This window comes from Raphanus sativus, unplaced genomic scaffold (assembly GCF_000801105.2).
Source record: "Raphanus sativus cultivar WK10039 unplaced genomic scaffold, ASM80110v3 Scaffold0506, whole genome shotgun sequence".
Lineage (NCBI taxonomy): Eukaryota > Viridiplantae > Streptophyta > Magnoliopsida > Brassicales > Brassicaceae > Raphanus > Raphanus sativus.
In genome coordinates this window covers 13,810-37,085 of record NW_026615824.1, presented here as the reverse complement: position 1 = coordinate 37,085, position 23,276 = coordinate 13,810, and the positions used below count along the sequence as shown (strand labels likewise).

General features: G+C 36.9%; 2 protein-coding genes across 2 annotated transcripts; one reads left to right on the top strand and one right to left on the bottom strand.

Moving 5' to 3' along the window:
* Positions 1-7: 7 nt before the first annotated feature.
* Positions 8-2,785, top strand: LOC108834717 (methionine--tRNA ligase, cytoplasmic; the record flags this gene model as incomplete). The annotated part of the gene is given in 20 exon segments (XM_056997093.1): positions 8-59; positions 179-256; positions 259-284; positions 376-496; positions 787-899; positions 999-1,046; positions 1,048-1,065; positions 1,158-1,250; positions 1,252-1,287; positions 1,386-1,403; positions 1,405-1,524; positions 1,617-1,635; positions 1,638-1,696; positions 1,698-1,737; positions 1,836-2,014; positions 2,017-2,067; positions 2,154-2,255; positions 2,340-2,474; positions 2,476-2,499; positions 2,501-2,785. Coding segments are annotated over 20 exon segments (1,404 nt in total), but the record flags the coding sequence as incomplete, so codon positions are not given.
* Positions 2,786-10,370: 7,585 nt separating this feature from the next.
* LOC130502323 (protein NO VEIN-like) lies at positions 10,371-23,060 on the bottom strand. Its single transcript, XM_056997092.1, has 13 exons — positions 22,161-23,060; positions 21,735-22,072; positions 20,670-21,234; positions 20,459-20,566; positions 19,051-19,216; positions 17,079-18,763; positions 16,525-16,734; positions 14,057-16,297; positions 13,666-13,778; positions 12,807-13,203; positions 12,405-12,719; positions 11,887-12,144; positions 10,371-11,576 (listed from the first exon to the last, which is right to left on the bottom strand). Exons 1-13 carry the CDS (start codon positions 22,968-22,970, stop codon positions 10,548-10,550), a joined length of 8,235 nt encoding a protein of 2,744 aa, XP_056853072.1. The 5' UTR covers positions 22,971-23,060; the 3' UTR covers positions 10,371-10,547.
* Between the last annotated feature and the right edge of the window lie 216 nt (positions 23,061-23,276).

Below are 23,276 nucleotides of genomic sequence, written 5' to 3'. Positions count from 1 at the left end.
GGAGAATTGGACACTGATGAAGACAATCAGTGTGACTGAATATTTAAATTACGAAAAGGGTCAGTTAATGTTTCACCATAGTTTCCATTGGAACTTTGAGAACGCGTGATATTATTATGTGCTTAGATTTTCTGCCATTCATATTAAACAAGGACATGGTTTTGTTATGGGTTTTCAGGGAAGTTCTCCAAGAGTAAAGGTGTTGGAGTGTTTGGTGATGATGTGAAAAATACAAATATCCCTGTCGAAGTATGGAGATATACTTGCTGACGAACAGGCCTGAGGTAACTGATTGTTTGCTACAAAGTGACTTTTTCTTCTTCATTAGTGTTTAGAATTCTCACTTTATTGACTTCTGGGGATTGGCCCATTCAGGTGTCTGACACACTATTTACATGGAAAGATTTGCAAGCAAAACTGACTGGCGAGTTACTGAATAACTTAGGCAACTTTGTTAACCGAGTTCTGACTTTTATAGCAAAGCCTGAACCTGCAGGTGGTTATTTCTTTCTGAATTAAATATTGCGTGGATGTGTTTGTTATTCTTTTACTGATATCAGCCAGTTAGTGTGTAAATCAGAGAATATTTGAACCGTGGGATGTCAAATCTGTTGTAGAATGTTAGCTTGTGATTTTTGTTTTCATTTTTTTTGAAATAGCATAAATGTAAATTCTCTTAGAAATAGTAAGAAGATTTGCTAGAATTCTGGCTACCTGCTTGAAAAGATGGGGCCAAGACTTTTTCCATATCTGTCTCTGATGTTTCCACTGCATTACTATATCAAGGTTATGGGTCTGTCATTCCTGATGCTCCTGGTGCTGAATCTCATCCTTTAACGCACTCTCTGGCTGAAAATGTTGGAAAAATTTGTGGAGCAGTATGTTGAAGCCATGAAAAGGTGAGGAACATTCTACGTACTTTGGTCTTGTATGACTATTTTAGTATTAGTGCTTGTTTTTATGTTTTTAAAAAATCCCTTGTTATTTTTAATGCACAGGTCAAGCTCAAGCAAGGGCTGAAAATCGCTATGAGCATCTCGAATGAAGGGGAACGCATACTTGCAGGTAATTTCGATTCTCATTATCAAACTATATATTAGCTTTTATATGGCTGTTCTTCAGACTAACCAACTATGCGCTGATTTATTCTGGTGCAGGAAAACCAAATTTTGGAACTTTACAAGGAAGATAAACCTTCTTGTGCAATTGTTATAAGAACTGCTGCTGGTTTAGTACACCTTCTTGCACAATTTGTTAGAACCTTTCATGCCATCTTTCTCCCGTGAGGTTGGTTTATTGGTTGATTTTTTTGAAAAAAACATTGATTCTATTTAGTTTATTAGAATGTCAAAGCTTGATCAGTGCCCGTCTCTCGTATTTTGTAGGTATTTAAACAGCTAAATCTTGCCTCTACAATTTTCACTCTCTGACGAGGGAGGAGAGGTTTTATTAGCAAGTAGACCTTGGGAGATTCTGCCACGCAATCACAAGATAGGCACCCCTCAACCATTGTTCAAGGAATTGGTACATACCTCTCTCTGATTTTTTATCCATAGAAAGGCGGGATTGCCATGTAAAATTTGAAACTATATCTTTATGTAATGTTATGATCACAGACAGATGAAGAAGTGCAACAGTAACAGAAAATTTTGAGGGAAGTCAGTCTGATAGACGTGGTAGGGATGCAGAAGCCGCAAAATATGGCGGCGGATCAACTTGAGAAAACAAAACTTTCAGGTTCTATACGCTGATAGGCATCTTCTACTAGACTTTCTAAATCATGGTAACTTGATTATATATTGAAGTGCTGCTTTTTTCTTTTTGTGTTCTTCCAGATGCTAAAAAGCAAAAGGCATCAAAAGGTGCAGCAACATCCAAAACTCAACAGGCTGCTGATCTTGAAATTACCATGGCAAGACTTGATATTCGAGTCGGCAAAATTCTGAAGGCTGATAAACATCCCAACGCAGATTCACTGTATGTGGAAGAAATTGATGTTGGAGGAGGTGAGATTCGCGGACTATTGTTAGTGGATTGGTCAAGTATATACCTGTTGAGGAGATGCAGGTTTGTTCAATCTCCCTAGTTTAACTTTTTTTCCATTTGTTCAGTCTCTCCAGTTATCTTTTAATCTGACTGTTGTTCCTGGACAGAACCGTTTGGTTTGTGTTCTTTGCAACTTGAAGCCGGCGAAAATGAGGGATGTTATGTCACAAGGAATGGTTCTTGCCGCTTCCAGTAGCGACGGCAGCAAGGTATAGAAGTGCACAAGAAGAGACTTATTGCCATTTCATTTGCGTTATAGACAAATTTTGTTTTCTTTTGCTGGAAATTTTCAGGTGGAGTTAGTCGAGCCCCCTGAGTCGGCTGAGATTGGAGAGCGAGTTAGATTTCAAGGGTTTGAAGGCGAGCCAGACACTGTCTTAAACCCGAAGAAGAAAGTATGGGAGACGCTTGTGGTGGATCTGCACACAGGATGAGAATCTAGTTGCTTGCTACAAAAGATTTGCCCTTCAGTACAGATGCAGGTGTATGCAAGGTTTCCTCCATCACCAATGGCACGATCCGGTAGATCTTTTTGTTCTCCATTTCTAATCTCTCTTTTGAGAGGAAACCAGTTTTCTGATCTCGTTTGAAGAATTGAGATTTTTTATTAAAACAAACATGTCTGTTGAATTCATAACTATGGTTTGAGAGAGAACTAGATTGTGACCCGCGCTTCAAAAAGCGCGGACATCTGATTTTGTTGACGGTTTTGATAAAAAATTTACATGAATTTAAAATTTTTTAATTGGAAAAATCAATTAATAACGATTCAGACCCGTAGTCGAACTGATAGATCTGACGATCTATATAGTTTGATTTGTATTTTAAATCGTTTAATTAAAAATTCGATAAAGTCCGTAAGTAAAAAAAAAACTTTGTACAAACCCGTGAATTGAATAAATGGGTGATTCCTAAAACTTTGTGAAATTTTTATAATGTTGCTTGAAGAAAATAATAAAAGGTTATTGAAAACATAATCTCTTTTACTTTCATGTATATATTAATATTTGATCGCAAGATTTCTAAATAATGCTATGCAGAAAAATAATATTTCAATATATATTTAATATATATATATATATATATGTATGACCATATGATTTAAGGTATTGACATTATTGTTATATATAGTTTTAACTGTATTGGACTATGAGTTGTAATAGTTTTTTCATTAAAATTCAATCACTGATATTACAAATGTCACTTAAAAATATATGATTTCTTCAATATTTTATTGATCAACAAACATAACAGTATTAAGTATTTTTAAAGTGACGTGAATATCTTACCGGATGTATTATATATGAATATCTAAACTGCTATTACAGATTTTAAAATTAATTCAATCACTGATATTCAATTAGTGTTATTGTATTAGTGACTTCTTTACTAACATATATCCAGTAAGAGTAATTGCATTATTCTTGTATATGGACCTTGAGATATAAGTAGAGACGATCATGTATCTAATTTGAGTGTTTATTATTATTTTACTAGATTATGATCCGCGCTTTAGAAGCGCGGAATATTTTACGATGAAATTTTTTACTAATAACTTAACAAATATTTTGGTAACTTTTAAAGAGTGTATTTAAAATATTTTTGCATTTAAATCAGTGTTTCTAAATTCAACTCGATTGTGATTATACCGGTAATCCGGAGATCTGACAATTCAATTAGGTTTTTAAAATATTCATATTAACAAAAATCACTAAAAATTTGAGACTAACCGATTGAACTGATAGATGACCAATATGTAATTTCATTTGATTTTAAATTGTAATAGTTTCATAATTTGTAATTTTATAATCCAAATTTTAAAAGTTCATTATTTTTGCAATTTATGAAATTATGATGTTTCTACAAAATTTTAAAGAGAAAATAATAGATATAAAAATATTAAGATTAATTTTGTAATCTTATAATCCAAATTTTAAAGTTTATTATTTTGCAATTTATGAAATTATGAGTGTTTCTACAAAATTTTAAAGAGAAAAATGATAGATATAAAATATTAGATTAATTATTGTATTGTTTGGAAACATTGATAGTAGTATAAAATATATTGTTTAGAAACATGATAGTAAGAAATAAGTATATTGTTTGAAACATGGATAGTAGTATAAAGAAATGAACATTAATGATTTAATGTAGGTTTAACTATAAAGTATAAAGGTGTATTTAATTTAAAAACTTACAAAATAAATGTTAGGTCCAACATAATGTTTCTGTTTTAATAAGATAGATAATAGTTAAGAACGTACCAGTTAGCTAGTTTAATTTCCGACGGTTATAGTATTTAGATTTTGGTTCATTTTAACTTATCCGGACATATTATTTAGGTAGCTTGTAAAATCTTATTCTAACAAACTTTTGAATGTTTTAATATACGTAGGGTACTAAAGAGTCCAAAATTTAAATACAACATTCAATGGTAGATTTTTTTTAGGACTCTAAATTAATATAGTAGATGTTAATTTTTATATAGTGTTAAATTTGGTAGGCCTGATTAGCTTTTTAATGGACCCGGAAGTGACCTAATTACACAACTTGAGGTTCCAAAATATCTTGTTCTGGAGAAAACATAATTAATTTTATCTTATTTACTAAAAAGTGTTGGAACTCTGTTATTGTAATATAAAGAGGCTAATTTTTTTTTCACTTCTCCGGTGAAAAATTAACATTCAATACATCAGTTTCGAGCTCTCCCTGGCATGCTTTGACATTCCACTTTCCTGGCCAATTCGAACACTAAAATCTAGTATATTCAAACATCAAAAAGAGTTAAACTGAATGATAAATAAATAATAAGCAGAATTTTTACTAAGCGAGAAAAGTGGGTTTCATCTAGGCTAGTTACATCCCCGCTTAGCCGAGCTACGCCGTAACTGGGTCGGGTTCGGATCTAAGTTTGGGAGAATGTGGCTCTCTGATAGAGCTGGCAATTTGACTCATTATCCGCGGGCTCCGCCCCGTTTTATCCGCGCGGGACGGATGCGGGTCGAGTGATTTAAAAAAAGTTTTCGTGGGTGCGGATGCGGGTCGAGTGATTTTAACGCGGAGCGAGTGCGGGTCGACCGAATTTAAACTGCGGGTATCCGCCAATCCGCAAAATTTAAAACTTTTTTTTAATATTTTTCTTAATAAAAATATGTTTTTATAAAAAAATAATAAAAATTACGAATATTTTTAAAAAACCAATTAAAATATATTATTTATATTGTTTTTTAAAAAATATTAATAAAATAATTATTTTTATTATTTTTTGTATTATCTGCGGGTCCCGCGGATTACCCGCTAATTTATGCAGGGTGGGACGGGTCTTACATTTTCTAGATGCAGGTCAAGCGATCGAATTTTTGAATCGAAAAAATGATCCGACCTGCAGCAGGACGGGGCGGGACAGGGCGGGTCGACCCGCAAACCCAGCAGTACTCTCGGAAGATGACACTGAGGGAGAAAAAGTAGGGCTTTTTGCAAAATTGACTCAAAACTCAAAGTCAAATACAAAACTAACCTATGTTTTTTTGAATTTTTCTTTTGTCCTCTTCACCCCACAGGTTCACATTATTCACGAAACTGCCATTAATTTTTTTTTTTCTTTTTTTTTCGAAAGTGACATTTTTACTCTCTCAACCTCATCATCTTCAAGTATTTACAAGATTACCATTGCCATCAATACCCTAACCACCATGAACAACCAATTTGAAGCTCTTAATGCATCTCAAATCGATTTCCACTCTTTTTTTCCCCAATTGTTATGAACTAAAAACAACATTTCTTTCACTTTGTCTCCATATTCATCCAAAAAACTCAAGGTTTTGATTATAATTTTTTTTATGGTTGATAGAACCATTCAAGCTTATGATTCTTGGTGGGTTACTTTCGTTTGAGGTTCTATGTGCTTGGAAAAGACTTATGTGTGTTAAAGAAGTCATCTCACTAATTTAAGGTATGAAATTGAATTTTTTTCCAGATCTGTTCGCCTAGAAGACTTTCTGGCTGTAGAAGACTTACCTGTAAGTCTTCTGGCTGTAGAAAACTTAAGGGTAAGTCTTCTGGTCAAACTGGATGACTTACTTGTAAGTCGTCCAGTTTTGTTTGTTAAAAAAAAAAACTCCAGACAAGGATAAACGGGTTAGTTTTGTATTTGACTGAATTGTGTCAGATATTTGACTTTTTCTGGACGACTTACTTGTAAGTCGTCTCTGGGAAAACAGAAAAATCAATATTTTATTATTTCTAGACGACTTACAAGTAAGTCTTCTCAGGTTAGTTTTGCAATTAGAAAATAAAACTTAAATATTAATTTTTTTCTAGACGACTTACTTGTAAGTCGTCAAGTCAGACGACTTACTTGAAAATCGTCCAGTGAGACGACTTAAGTTAAGTCGTCCATAATTTTTTTTCTGAGATTCTGGTCAAACATTACTTATCTCAGACGACTTTCAAGTAAGTCGTCTAGGAAAAATTAAATATTTAAGTTTTATTTTCCAATTGCAAAACTAACCTGAGAAGACTTATTTGTAAGTCGTCTATAAATAATAAAATATTGATTTTTCTGTTTTCCCAGAGACGATTTACAAGTAAGTCGTCCAGAAAAAGTCAAATATCTGACACAATTCGGTCAAATGCAAAAATAACCTATTTGTCATGGACGTCTAGAGTTTTTTTTTAACAAACAAAATTGGACGACTTACAAGTAAGTCGTCCCATTTAAAAGTAAATTGCAAAAATGACCTCTCCAGACGACTTACTTGTAAGTCTTCCAGACGACTTACTAGTAAGTCTTCCAGACGACTTACTAGTAAGTCTTCCAGACGACTTACTAGTAAGTCTTCCATACTTATGTTTAGTAAACTTTCATTTTCTCTAATAATATAAAGAATTTTTAACATTTTCTTATTAATTCATGTATATTAATCAATATTGGAGATACTGAATGGAATTTATAACATAATTGGTGATATATATGAGGTTACCAATATTCATGTTACTCAAAGTTTCTAGCTAATATGTTTTTAACTCATACATGTTCTATCTTTGTTAATGTGTTTTATTTTGAATTTTTGCAGATTACACGTTAAATACATGCATTATATGGAGAATAAAAGCATTCAGATGTTGTGTATAAAACAATACAAGTCTGAAGATTTAACAATTACAGAAGACTTACCAGTAAGTCGTCTGATAAGTCTTATACACAAAAGATTTACCAGACGACTTACTGGTAAATCTTCTACAAAAAAAAACATTTTCAACACAAACTTGTAAAAAATGTGTTATGCTCTGACTAGTTACTATTATTTTTTTCCATCTCTTAAGTATTTTTGTCATAGAAACCAATGATGATTATTGTTATGAGTTGGAACAATGGTTAAAATGCTTCTTAAAATGTTGTAACAGTATGAGGCTACCAACATTCTTATTTATTACATATATTACATCTTGGGAAACATTATTAATGATTTTACAAAAATGTCACAACTAAGGGAGTACACATGTAAATCACAAAACATACCACAAACAAACTATTATATATCATTTCTCTACAAAGACAAGCTTAGACTCCACTTAATATGGAAGAAAACTTCTTCAGAAGTCTTCTAGGAGGTCCAGACGACTTCCAAGACGTCCAGAAGACTTCCAGGAGGTCCAGACGACTTCCATGAGGTCCAGACGACTTCTAGAAAGTACAGACGACTTCCATGAGGTCCAGACGATTTACAGGAGGTCCAGACGACTTCCAGAAGGTCCAGAAGACTTCCAGGAGGTCCATAAGACTTCCAGGAGGTCCAGACAACTTCCAGGAGGTCCAGAAGACTTCTAGGAGGTCCAGACGACTTCCAGGAGATCTAGAAGACTTCCAGAAGGTCCAGACGACTTCCAGGAGATCTAGAAGACTTCCAGAAGGTCCAGACGACTTCCAGGAGGTCCAGAAGACTTCCAGGAGATCCAGAGGACTTCCTGGAAGTCGTCTGGACTTCCTGGAAGTCGTCTGGACTTCCTGGAAGTCGTCTGGACTTCCTGGAAGTCGTCTGGACTTTCTGGAAGTCGTCTGGACCTCCTGGAAGTCGTCTGGACCTCCTTTAAGTCGCCTGGACCTCCTGGAAGTCGTCTGGACCTCCTGGAAGTCGTCTGGACCTCCTGAAAGTCGTCTGGACCTCCTGGAAGTCGTCCCAGAAGTCTTCCAGATCTGAAAAACCTGCATATCCAGATCTGAAAAATTTGCACATCCAAAAACGTTCAAATGGCTTAAAAACATAGAAAATGAGTGGAAGATTAGATAAACATACTTATATAGAACACACAACGTACATATCCAAGTGGAAGTTGAGAACCATCTGATTAAAAACCTGCAAAAAAAGATAGATTATTCAGAAAGACATGAGACAAAACTGAAAAATTCATATAAAGTTTGGTGTTTTCAAGTCTAAGAGATTAGAGTGGCTTTGGAGATTATTAGTTTGAGGAAAAAGGTAAGAACTTTATGCAACAAGAAGTTACAAAATGAAGAAAAATGAGACATAAAAATACATTTCTAAAATTAATAGATCTACCTTTAAATGAGTGGAAGATGAGAATCATGTGATGAAAAACCTGCAAAAACAAGATAAATTAGTGAGAAAGACATGAGACAAAAACAATCAATTGATATAAGCTTGGTGTTTATAAGTTCAAAGAGATTAGAGAGAGGTTTGAGAGTTTTAGAATGATGAACATTACATTTTTGTTGCAGCCATTTGAGAGGAGGAGAGAGAATGTGTAAATTTTTCTTTATACAGGGAGACAAAAAATCCAATTAGGTTAAATATTTTAGATTCAGAAGACTTTCAAGTAAGTCTTCTGAATAGAAGACTTCCTAGACGACTTACTTGTAAGTCGTCCAGAAGACTTCAATATTTTTAGCGGGAAACTCAAATATTTTTAGCGGAAAACTAAATATTTTTAGCGGGAAACTAAATACTTTCACTCATCTATGTTGAAAACAATCACTTTTATTGTATCTTAATTTATATCACTTATAACATATGTTAATTACATGATTTCAATTTTTCATTTATCAAAATATTTTTTTATAAATTTTATAAATTATTTTTAAGATCAACTATACCAGAAGACTTACTTGTAAGTCGTCTAGTCGTCTAGAAGACTTACTTGTAAGTTGTCTAGTCGTCTAGAAGACTTACTTGTAAGTCGTCCAGATCCTAAATTTAACCCCTAAACTAAATTGACTAAAATTAACTAACTAAATAAGTTATAAAATCAAATTAAACTTGCTTAGTGTTTACTATACACATGAATAAACACATTTGGGTAAATTTCATATTTTTCAAAAATACTTTTATGCTTTCCAAAATCTAACCCTAAGAACATACAATACTACAACATATGTTGGCAAAACCTAAACCAAAGAATATCATGACTCACTACTTTCACTCATCTATGTTGAAAACAATTCAATTTTGTTATATTTTAATTTATACACTTTAACATATCTTAATTACATGATTTCAATTTTTCACTTATCAAAATATTTTTTAAGAAATTTATAAATTATTTTTAAGATTAACTATACTGGACGACTTTCAAGTAAGTCGTCTGGACAACTTTCTTGGCCAGAAGACTTACTGGAGTTAAAAACGTAAAAAACTGTTTTTTTTTGTTTGGTCATAAGGGTTGGTTGTAATTTCAATAGTCTTTTAAATTACTTCTGCATTTGATTCAAGTTTAGGTATACTTTTGCATTTGAAATCAAGTTGTGAGTTATATTTGGCAATTTTCCCGAAAAAGTAATGCGTTAAGCAGAGTGAACGCTGGTTTTTGTGGACGCTGGTCGCAGCGTCAGCGTCAAGAAAATAACACTTATCAACCATGGCGGACACAAAATCCGTGAAACAAATAGGTAAATTTGGCTAGATACGGTGAAATGTTCACTTTGTTGCGATGGTCGGACTTGTGCATAGCGAGACCTGTCATGATATCCATATTGTTCTCATTTTTTTAAACTCGATTGGGATCAAATTTGTCGAGAAAGTTTTGCATAAGAACTATTTAGCATCGGTGAGCCGGGCGCAGTCGTTGTCCGTGCCGTTGAAGTCAACGATCTTCTTTTTAAGAAAAACTTCATTCCATTAACCACTTAACTTGTGCGACAAGTGAAGCCAATAAAAATAACCCCAGCAGTGGCACGAGTTCAAACAATCTTGAAATGCCTAACTACCTATAATTAGCATCCATTGCCACACACACAAAAAAAAAAAAAGGCAGGAACCAAAAATATTACTAATTTCGTTACAGCAAAAGCCAAGAATACAGATGAGTAAAACAGTTGAAAAGAAACGAATCTGATTTGAGTTTAAAACGAAACATGGATACATTTCTTGATAAATATCACTGGATTACTACAAATATTATAACTAAATGTGATGTTAAATCGTTGCTACTAGACAAAACCTCATCTAAGTAAATAAATGAAAAGGAAACAATCTGATTTGTGTTTAAAACGAAACATTGACCTCGTTTCGCTTGTTGGGCATGAGAATCAACAACCGAAGATTACCTTCTTGGCATAACTTGACAGGGTTCCTATGCTGTGTGAGGATGGCATTGCTGTTTCCTAACAACACATGAGCAATTATGTAACTCTCTCCTTTCTCATTTGCAAATTGCCATTCCCTCACCGTCAAATTGAAATAATCTTTCCGTGAAGACACCGTCGCTTTCACCTCTACGTACTCTAATTTACCACCTTCGTTTTCGATCAACAGGTCGTAAGGTAAACCGGTTTCGCTCTGCTCATTAACCCATCTGACCTTAGCCTCCTTGCTGTATGTTGCAGCAAAGTATCTGTAAGCGATTTCTTCTCCATTCCTACCCGTCTGTTGCGCTTGTGCAGCCCATGGTGTGCCCGTATGAAGTTGATCTCTTTCGCTGAAGTCTGCTGAGAAGGAATTGTTCCATCCGTGAAGAAGGTTTGGATTGAGGTTGAAAACAGCTTGATTCCCTGAGGTTGAGCCACTCTCCATATGCATAGAATATAATGGGTTTGGCTGACTAGCTAGTGAACTTGTGCCTGCACTATTATCATATCCAGCAACCAAGTTTGTATCTGCCGTCTGGATCGGTATCTGTACTTCAAGAGACTCTGCTACTTCGTCTTCGCTGCTACTAGCCTGACCAGTGGCCACCTCTTGTTTAGAATCATCAACGCGGGGATGATCGCTAGAACCATGTCTTCTTTTGGAACTTGAAGGTAACCAGCTCAAGCTTAATCCAGCTTTCTTCATGGCCTTGAGAGCAGATTTGAGGGACCAGATCTTTTCACCACCAGGAATCTTCTGAACTTTTTGACTGTTCACAATGAATGATTCCATTTGACCCTCGCTCAAACCAGACTCTGCCATTGTTTTGATCAAGTGAAGGAAATTTGCCAAATGCAGATCAGGAACTCCGTTGAAAAACAAACGAGACAGTTCCATGAACAAGGAATGGGAATCCAGACATGGTGTTGTGTACAGAGCTTTATCCTGAAGACACCAACATCAAAACACAGACAAAAAACTGATCCATCACCATGAATATATGAGTTTGTATCGTATCAGACTGAAGTTGGTCAAAATATTAATAACGAAGCACAGCTAATTTTCCAGATTAGGAACAAACAGTTGAGGTATTACGAAATCACTGTTCCAGTCAAGAGGGTACGACAGAAACAAAGATCTACTAGCAAATAAACATAGCGGCGTTACAAATAACCACAAAGCCAATGTCACAGCTCTGTAATCCCAAATACACTGGATAAATTACTGGAAGAAACGATGGTGAAAGTAGACATACCTGCAAAAGAGAGCTGCATTTGAACTCCTTTTTAGAGGAAATATCATATTGTGGTATGACATTCTTATAGAATAACTTCTCAACCACAAAGACTTGTAGACGCTTGACTTGACTATACACAGTCTTCTTTGTTTGGGTATACTTCTCATGATGCAGAGTAAAGATATATCGCTGAGCATAAGGCAGAGACCAGTTCACAAGTGACACGGTTACACTGTTATCTTGCAAACCTTCATATTTCGCTTCACGCTGTACCACCTGGAAAAAAATGTAAACACCCACAGAGTGAATTTGAGGTGATGCTACTGAAACTAGTGTTACATAAAAGGTAAAGGCGACACATATACAAGCTCTACACTGGTAAACGTCTACGCTACAAGACGATGGTTTTGGAGTAAGTTAAACACAATTCACGAAAGCCTTAATTTTTGGCGTTTAGATCAAATCCAATGTCCCTAATACCCCCCTTAGATGTATGTAAATTCAATATATCTTTGTGCAAGGTGAAGACTAGTTACCTCAGAAATACTTGGAATGCCCAAGCTGCGCATCAGCACAGATACTTTTGTGTGAAGCACTTCTTTCTCTTCGTCAGTATTTTCACCGAAGTAAATAAACTGAATATTATCCTTCTTTTTAAATCTCTTCTTTAACTTCTCATCATCACACCAACATACGAGACCGAACGAGGAGTGTAAGGAAATCCACTTATCACTTTCAGTAGGAAGCACAGTGTAGTCGAGCTCTGAAAGTTTCTCTTTAAAGTGAACAACATCTTCGGCAGATTTACCAGATTTCAAGTCATCACTCCATTTCAGAAAAATTTTGAAGACCTAGACATGAACTTTGACACTTAAGCAAAGAAGAATATAATAGAAATAAACAAGACGAGAGTGATTTATTTCAAGTAAATAACTTACAGCCTTGGCAGCAAATGAGGGTGACACATAATGTGCGAATTGCCCTAGAATTTTAAGGTACTCTTGAAAAGAAGGCGTCTCAGGTACTCCACACCCATTCACAAAAAAATCATGGAGGCCTGGATAGATATTGCACAATGTTTTCCTACGCAATGATTCCACAACACCGCTGACCTGCGAACTGATCTCTTTTATCTCATCTAAAACGCCAGCAGAATCATTCCAGTAAACATCATTATGTGACAAGAATATTCCAGATATCACATCATTCTGCCTACTTCCAATTTGATTTGGGACAAATACAAAAGGGAGAGCATGGAGCTTTTCAGTAATTTTCTGCTTTGAATCATCCATTTCATTCCACAAAAACTTGTAAAATCTGGTAATCTGAGAGATGCTGCAAAAGTAAAGATATCATCATCGTGAGTTTTTGGTGTCACACAAAGGGGGTGGAGAAACAAACATCTGACTAGAAGAAGAATGTCGCAATAACATAGAAAACAAGAACAGCTCGTTCCAAAATAAATTAAATGGACAACTATCTAAATCCTACGTTCTTCGTATGTACTTATTACACATAAAAGGGCATTAAGAAAACTGTAGATCTCAGTTCTGATGTCATCAAACCTAATATTCTTAGTGCGGAGAAGGAATTAAATTACCGCACAACATCATATACATCAGCAGTAAGCATCACATGCACGACAGAGAACAGTAGTTTAAGAACTCCTTATTTTTAGTGATGTAGAAAGAAAGCAAGTTAAGAAGACACCAGAAAACTATTCTAGAAAAAATAAGAGGCAGTGCACAAAAAGGAAAAGCACAAAGTTACAATTATTTCATAACCTTAGAGTTGTACCTTGATTTGAAAGAGTTTCCACAGTGCACCCAAGTTTCTAGGATTTCCAGAGCATCATCGAGGCAAACTTTGGTCTTGAAGCCAATATCATTAAGTAGCTTGACACTCGTAACCTGTTCCACAATAACCCAAATATAGATGAATAAAAGAAAGAAGGTTAAACAAAGAGATGAAAGAACTCCTCGGCTGGGAGGTCCATATGGTAGTAACAATCCTATTCCTAGCAAGGTTTAGGATATTAAAACAACACCCACATCTCTAAGTAAATTTCAACACCATCTATGTACTACTTTTGGAACTAACAGTTGTAATAGCAAAAGCACATTATAACATTAGTCAGACAAAGGGTGCACAAAAAAAAAAACATTAGTCAGAAAAAGACGAACCCAACCTTCGGAACTGCATAGGGAGCATTCATGCCAAGTATTGACCGCACATCATCACAATCATGATAGAGGTCTTTCGCAAGATGCAACTTGTTGTCCATGCTTGAAACTATCCATTGAGAAACACAAATTGCCCTCATAAATGAAGATTCTGATGATCTGATGACACCATGGGTGCCCGAGTTATAGTTAACAGTTGTTTTGTCATGGTAGCTGTTATCCCACAGTCTATCAACGACTTCCAGAAGATACTTGCAACCTTCACGGCAATTACTTTTGTGCAGGAGAGACAAGAGATCAACGAGTTCCGAAGATTCCCAGTCCATAACAGCCAACCCGGGAGATAACAAGTTGGTATCATACTTTTCACAACGTGAAACAGTGTAGAATTCAGCAATGCTCTTTTCAACTTGAACCACTTGAACAAAATCCGATATCCCAACCTCTTGAAAAAATTCCCGCCACTCCTTCACCCCACATGCATAGAGCTTTGATGCTGGATGTTTCAAGTAGGTACCATCAACCACATGCCACGATATATCCAAGGTTTTGGTAAGCTTCTTCATGTTAACCTGGTTTCCAAATTCTTCACCGAAATGAATTGACGCCCCACCTAGCTGTTTTAACCCATAATTTGTCAATATCAGAGCTTTCCCTCTCAGCTCAGAAATTATATAATTCCTATCGCTCTGACAAACATGGCAGCTAGATCGTAGATGTGTCATTACAAAACATAAGTAATCTACCATCAAACCCTCCGGTGTGCCTCTATTCTTTGCCTCAAAGGCTGGTAATATATGCACTTTGATGATTTCATGTGCTGACAGCTTTTGAATGCCAATTACAGAAAGCATGTTTATGAGGTCATCTGCAGAGGAATTTCCACCAACAGAGGTCGCCAAGAGAAAGGAAGGATCAACGATTCGGAGATTTCCATATAACATAGGAAATGCTTCAAACACATCACCAACGTCAGATCCAGAGGTCTCATGGTGCAACCATACTGCGCCTTCATCTAAAGAGGTGAGCTTACCATTTGACAGTGGTATAAATGGGATCTTGTGAAGGCTGTCTATAAGAGTCTTATCTATACCTAATTCTACATTACCATGCCCAGAAGAACGGGATACTATGTATAGTTCAGTAAGAAAAGACGATAACCATGCAAAGCCCATTGATTGCAAACCATCTTTCTTGTGGCTCATTGAGGAAAGAATCTGCACCAAAGTCTTTGCTCCATAATCTTCAATGCCCAGTGCCCTTGACAGGGAATCTGACAAAAGTATATATTTGTCCAAAAACCCTAGAGCAAGATGCTCCTGAAGCAATCCATCGTTAAGAAGAACCCTTATCTTTTCATTCCAGTTTCTCAAAACCTTGCAAGGAGGAACCCATTGTTCACCATCTCCCTCAAGCAGCAAGCAATTTGTTGTTCTCAATTGAGATATAATAGAACGAGGGAGAGAAGAAAAGAACCCATGCACTTCCCCAACGAGAGGTACAAGCTGCATATATGAGGACACAGCTTTACCCAGATTCTGGGTGAAAGAAGGAAGACTGCAAAAGGACCGTAGGGCACCGACAAACAAACCCGGAAATTCTGACAACAACCACTGGTTCCAAGGACTATCCTCATCAACATCCTCCCTTGATGACGTAAGAATGAAATCCCCTTGTATAATAAATTTCAAACCATATGTTCTTAGAGGAAGAAAAGCAAAAACGGGTTCTTGAATCATACAAGATCTGTAAGTTCCATCTTCTAGCATGTCAAGAGTAAATCCTATGGAAATCTCTGTTGTCTGAACGTCATCACGAAGATTAGCAGACTTTAATTTCTCTGATGCTACAAACCATGTCATGCTATTTTCCCCACATGAAACCTTTACGATATTTTTACTTACAACCTCTTTCCTCATGACCAAGAGAGAATCGTCAAGCATGTTTCGGTATACTATGCACTGGAGGCGATGTAGGAAGAGTAATAAAGAAGGATGAAGGTCTGAAAACATAGGCTCAATGTGATTCACTGTTGTTATTTCTGAATCAATGGCTCTGAAAGGAAGTGCAATGCAGGTGTTCCATCTTGTATCTTTCAGTTGTAAAGCACGGTCAGACAACATGCTGGTAAGTGATTCGATATCATGTGGAGGTACGACAGTCGGTAAAATATATCCAATCTGACCCTCACTTATATCAAACTTGAAATGGAAACCATTTGAGTGGATCTCGGGAGCATCAGAAACCTGGTAAGCGAAACCAAGAAAAAGTGTTAGAAGTCATTATTCAAGAAAGAAATAGCTATAATCTTTCTATCAATTGAGGTTAACGCTAAGATACGTCTTTCAAGCTAACATTTTTCGTAATAGCTATTCCCATGGCCAAACCTAACTCATTTAAGCTTGGGTTCCGTAATCTCATTCGCATAAACAACAAAATCATAGTCTATGCCATGAATTCTCATTGTACATACCCGAAACACTGACTTGAAGCCAATTCCTTTCTTCCCTATGTATCCACCAGATCCTTTCTTTGTTGATCGACCAACATCGCACAAGGCCTGAATGTTCTCAGGCATGAAGCCACACTCGTTGTTTAAAACAACAATCCCAGTCTTCTGAAGAATGAATGTGAGTGTGGGTTCCACATGTTCAGGGTACTTATTGTCATCAGCATTTTGAACCTGAAGCAAAAATAGCAGGAATGTAAGAGGCTGAAAAAGTGATAAAATAAAGAAAACATCTAACAACCTTCTCTATCTATCTTCTTCAACAGAAGAGGACCATAAAGTCCCTCCCAGGGCTAACAAACATTTGAATACTCATTATCCCTCCCCATTACAAGGATAATGCTAACTGAAACATCTACCAGTTGACAGCATAATAGTAGCGCCAAGTTACTAATCATTTAGGGCAGGCTAGAACTCAGTTACAGGATACATATATGCATAAGGATGTATTAAACATGCTTCTAATAAGATGGTGAAAAAAAAAGAAAAAAGAAAAGAAAGAAGGGAAGAATTCTCACGAGTTCAAGAATGAAGTGTGAATCCTGAGAATACAATTCCTGGGACAAACACTGAAGTGCTCTTCCTAACCGAGCATGTTGTTTCTGCAACATACTCGTCTCGGCCCCAGAAGAACTTGAATCCAGCCCAAATTCATCCCGTCTGATTAAATCAATAACTGAGGCTGGATTATCATGAAACTCAGGTGCAGTTTGGGTAAAGGCCTCCCCAACAGAATCACATAAATCCCCAGCGCCACCAAAAGTGTGACAAGATACATGAGGTTCTTTATTATCTTCACACGGTGTCTCTGATATGATCATGGAGCTTTCGTCGGTATGAATTGGGTCCTCCAGTTCTTGAACAAAACTTGCGCCAGAATCTAAGTTGGACGAAGCATTTTCCACTATTGCCGAGTTTGGCACAGATGATGTGCAAAAATTACTGTAATCATTAATCCACTCAACAATGCCTAGCCGCAATCCAGCATCGTGCAGCATGATGCGCTGCTCTGTATGCTCGCATGCAGACAAAACCCTTGTGGGAGCATCTTTAACAACAGAACGTAGTCCCGATAGCAAGACATCAACAGCTAAACAGCAAAACTCCCCAGGTAAATAGCCCAGACAATCAAGAAGGAATTTTGAGGCAGCATAGTCACTTTTACCCACTTTAGTTTTCTGTTCTCCAACTATCACTTTGTCCGAAGAAGCACTTAACTGTACTGGCCCACGCAGGTGCCCAAGAGAATTCCTACCATCTAGATCCATCTCCTTGGAATGGTTATCTACAAATACTTCAAATGCACGTTTTGCGTAGCATTTTAGAAGGGAAAATGGTAGATGTGTTTGTCCATTCAACGATATCAACGACAATAACTGCGCAGCAGTACGGTAAGCAGACCCTTGCAGAGCAGCCTCTAAGAATGAATCTGCTGTTGCAGAAGGATCTGTGCGGATAATCTTACCATCCTTCGTCACTAGACACAGAAGATCTTTTGAATTAATCTCATTCAAACACCCAATAAGAGGACCAGCGTATGGAGCAAACTTAAGATCCCAGTGACACCATGAAATTAAGTCGGACAAAAACGGGGCTTTAAGCAGAACATCTAAAACCTCTTTGGATGAAACAGCATTAGGTGGACTGCTTACCGAGTCAGCAGTATTTCCCACTGTCGTGGATTCTTCTAAATGCTTACTGGTCAAAGATTTTTCAGCTCCCAGCAATGTGGAAGAAAAGAGGACACATTTCGAACCACATTTACTCTTGTAGCTACTGACGATTTGAGTGAAATTTTCCTCTGAATCTTTTCCTACAACCTGGAAATTAACTGTTGGAAACTGTTCTGCAAGCAGTCGAGCTACCATCTGTCTAGATATTTCATTGCCACCTGTAAATTCAGAAGCTTGCGATAGCAGTTGAGCCAACAGATTCTCATTCAAGTGGACCTCCAGAGGAGACTCTTCCCGTAATTCTCTGGCTAGAAACCTTTGGAGTTGTGTTGGTAGCAGTAACATGTGTTTTTCCAAGAAAAAGGAAAACTCACCCCAACCAAGAGACTCAAAATTCTGTACTTGAAACTGCTCTGCCAACAAAACCTCGCAAGTTTGTAGCTTCCTAAAGATACTGATGTGCTTCTCTCCAGAAAGATCACGCTCAAAATGCAAGGAAAGCCTTCTGATAATTTCTTCAACAGTGTTACCTAATAGATAAAATTGGTCAGATTGCAAATTGCAATAGAAATGACAAGCACAAAAAACTGCCACTGTACCACAGAAACTTATTAGATAAAGTATTCCAGGAAACAGTTCCCATTCGATTATAAATGAATTGTGTAATATTTGAATTGCTCAAATAAAGTACATATCATGATGCTACAGTGGTGATTGACCAGACAATTTGAATAAGATATAAAACAAATAACAAACCAGAATTCAACAAGCACAGAGCTGGAGCAGTAATGAAAATAGAGAGCAAAAATATACTCACTGTGTTTTGGAAGCACAACATGCTGAGTTTTGTTTAACTCATTGTCTTCACTTGGCTTAATATCATCTACCAGATTTCCTGTGCATGGATTAGTCGTATCACTTAGGCTCGTTAATTGCAAAGTATCATATATACTATCACATGTTCCACGTCTCATTGAGGTTATCTGCAAATGCAGCACAAGATAGAAATCAAAAGTTAAAGAAGAAAAAACATTAGTAGATTTCTTAGTTTAAGATAAAATTCCAGAGGAAGTTAAATTTTCATTTGAGAATGAGAATACTTGAACTTATAATATTTTCCATATCACGATAAGCAGAAAAATACCATTGAACAAGCTGATTTTGATTTAGCAGACACAAGTAAAACATCTATAGTGTTCTAGAAACATCTATAACATCTACTGATCAAAAACTCACATGAATCAAGCTATTTTTATTTAAATAGTGAAAGATAAAAGTCAATCTACAGAAACAAGCGCACTCTTAAGCTAACAAGATGGACTTATTTCAATTTTCTAAAATAATTTTCTACATGTGAAAGATGGATATAAGGGTACAAATGACTAAGAGATCCCGTAGAACAAACTCCTTCATAAAAGGGCACAAATTTATATTACTAGTTAGTTGCGGCAAACATCTGCAATTTTTCCCTTGAGCAAAAACAATTTGAATGATCAAAATCAAGAAAAAACGAGATTATATCCCGGAAACAGATTCCCCCTGCACCACTGCAGTTTTACTTTCTTATGATTATTACATGATTATTAGAGTAAACTAAGACACCTGAGGAAAGACAATCCACACAACTCTGGAACACAAAACAAGAAGGTTTTTGCATGAAAAGAAATTGACGCAGCTGACAAAATAAATGAGATTCCACTATCTCAATGTCAAATTCCGGAGCATAAAAGGGACAACCAGGTTTAAATCTTATATATTCCCCAAATAAAATTTCAAAAATCAATCTGCAACCTCAGATGTTGGAAGCTTTCTATTAATTAATTTAAGAAAATAGGAAGAGAAAGGGGCGCTAGTTTACATGATCCACAGACTAGTATTTGTATCCTGTTCCAGCCTGTCTCAGTGACATTCTGATGTTCACATGCAGAACCAAAGAGCAAAGCTGAACTAGGAAAATTTGTACATTTGCCAAACTTAACTCCAAGACTTTGCAACTGGGTGCTAAGTCTCAGTGCAAGACCAAAGACGCTTGAACCACAAATATGAGTAGGAAAACAAAAACAAAAGCAATAGCTTTAAACCTAGTAGTTAAACCTAGTAGTTGTATAAGTATGAGTGGAATGGTCTAGTTATTAGACGTAGCATTTTTCAGAATCTGAAAAGAGTACTCTCTCACACAAATGAAAAAGGTAAAAAAATTAAAGCGAAGTAATATGACCACTCACAGCGACATTTAGTAATCCAACAAATGGAAATGATGCCATTGCTTTAGCTCTTTCATTTCGTACTTCAGAGCCTCCCAAGTGGTAAAAAGACAGCATTTTCTCAACAAGCTAGAAAAATAAAAGAGAGTATTAGGAAATATACGAACATGCAGCCTCGAGTGATTCAAGCAAAAACAGTCGTGCAATCTCGATATACGGAACACAAACTTACAGTTGAAGTGCTTAGCTCTTTGCAGGGGTCCTTCCAAATCGAAATGAACTTTCTCAAAGCCCCTTCGTCAAGTGTGAAGTCAGCCTCATCGACACCAAAAATCTTCTTAGCCTCAGAATAATCTGCTGATTTAGTTATCTCTTGTTTCGCATTTCCTCTATGCAACTTGGTGGGGCGTCTCCTAAGTGATTTGGGCGAATTAGATTTTCCATGACTAGGATTGTCATCCTTCCTTTTCTTATCGGAGCCCCCAAGCCGCTTCATCTCTTCCGCAACAGATGGATATGGACAACTACTGGTATGGTCAGAAGTATTAAGATTTCGAACCTCATAATCAAAAGTATCATTGTCATCTGAGCTTGATGAATCAAATCTTGTATGCTTGCCACAATAATCCTTATGCTGTAAAGCAAATGATTCCGCGCGCTCAGAGATGGTAAGGGGTTTAACTTTCTGTTGTTTCTTTGATGAGGGGATGTTATGCTTCTGGTGCAGTTCAGTCAGTAAGATTTTAAATGATTCACCTTCTTTTCTCTTAGCGTCTTGAATGTAAGATACATGCATCCTATAAAAAAAAAAGCATTAATCAGATATAATCAGCTAACGAAATTCATACTAAAGTTTCTGGTAATCTCTTAGAAAAGCAGATTTATCATTGAAAAGCGAATACGGAAACATCTGCAACCAATTGATACAATAAAAATCTAAAAAGACATCTGTTGCAGTAACAGATATATAAAAAAATAAATAAACATGAAATGGAATCAGATCAATAGCAAATTTTTGCAATAAATATAAGGAAATGGATGTTAAAGTTATATGTGCAAACTCCACTCAAATGAAGTCGACAATTTCAAAAACTATACATGAGCTGCAGATAAGACTTATTTCTTTCTAAATCACAACGACATATCAAACAGGGCACATCACTGATGTTCTAGCCCTCAACCTATTACTAGATACTTATTCACCACTTAAAAGTGAAGGAAATCAAAAGCCAAGTAACAAACTAATTAACTCATAAGCAAGTTTAGATAGTCAAAAAAGAAAGGAACAGGATCATACCGCAAGCTCTGAATACGCACACCAAGATTTTCCTTGCTAGCAACAGATTTTTGACTAGCAACGAAATTAAGGAATTGATCGACCTTGACATCATCTGTCATATAAGTGTAGAGATAGCTATCGAGAAATGATATTATCTCCTCGCTAGTGATCTGAACAGGCCCACTAGAGCTGGCTATGGATGGAAAATAGAGCAAGACTAGTGAATGCTGGAGCAAAGGTCCCAACTCCAGATCATCGAAAGAATCAACAAACTCGTTCCGACATATAGCCATCTCCAAATCATACAGGGTCACAATTCTTCTAGCCCCAACATAGCAATGAATAAATGCATTAACCTACAAGACATCATCACATAAAAGGCTAAACCTTTTTCCCTTTTTCATCACTGGTAAAAAACAACAACAACAACATTGTCAAGCTTACCTTGCCTTCAAGGGCCATAAGTTGGCGGAGAGAAGGAACATCTTGCATCTGCACACCTAATGTACGCCAAGAATCAGCTTGAAGTTCTTCTAGAACAGATCTCGACACCCTAGTAGAAGAAACGCTCTCTCCAGCAGCAATCACTGCTTTACGCGTCTTGTTGACAGCCTTATCAACCCGCATGACTTCCACTTTCCGTTTCGGTTGTTTCGAGGAAGGCAACTTCTCCGACGAACCATCAGCGCCTACACTAGTAGGAATCGGTAGAGATTTCGCGACCTCTTTATCAGTGCGCCTTCGTTTGGAGGAAGAGCGCTCGATTGCTCCTCCACCACGTTCCTGAGAGGCAGTGGTATCGTTGTTAGGTTGGGGAGGGAGGGAGAAGGTCGGTGTATGGGATTGAAGGAAGACATTCGCGCCGAAGTGAGAGGCACTGATGTCGTTGTTAGACGGAGGAGGTTGGGCACTGACATCGTTGTTAGACGACGGAGGTTGGGGAGGGAGGGAGAAGCTCGGCGGTGCATGGGATTGAAGGAAGACATTCGCGCCGCCGCCACCGCCAAATTGGGGATGATGGAAATTGAGATTGGGGAAATTAGGGTTTCCGAAGGAGGAGAAGTCGGGGAAGTTAGGGCGGTGGTAATAGCTCGTCGGAAACTGAGGCAGAGGGTATCTGATAGGTTGTTGCTGGAGACTGAAATTGGAAAACACGGGATTCGAAGCATGAGGAAGATAACCGCCGTTTCCTCTGCCGCTTCCACCGTTTCCGGAGGAGCCTTGGGACCACGAGCCGTCGCGGTTCCCTTGCATTCGTCGGCGAGGGGAAAGCTACAAACTGGAAACGAGAAGAAAAGGCCACAGTTAGGGTTTAACGGCTTCTGAGTTGGGTCTTTATACTGGTCCCTCTCTGATTCGATTCAGAGGGTTAAGGTTTAGGATGAATCGTACCGGCTTTAATCTCTTTTCCAAACCGGATTAGGATTATTTAAGAAAACCTATTGGCCTACTTTCGTGTTCACGTAAAAACGAGCATGCGTGAATTACGGGATAATATAATACCAAAATTAGGGTAATCAGAGTTCGACTCTAATATGAATTTTTTTTTTTTAACTTGCT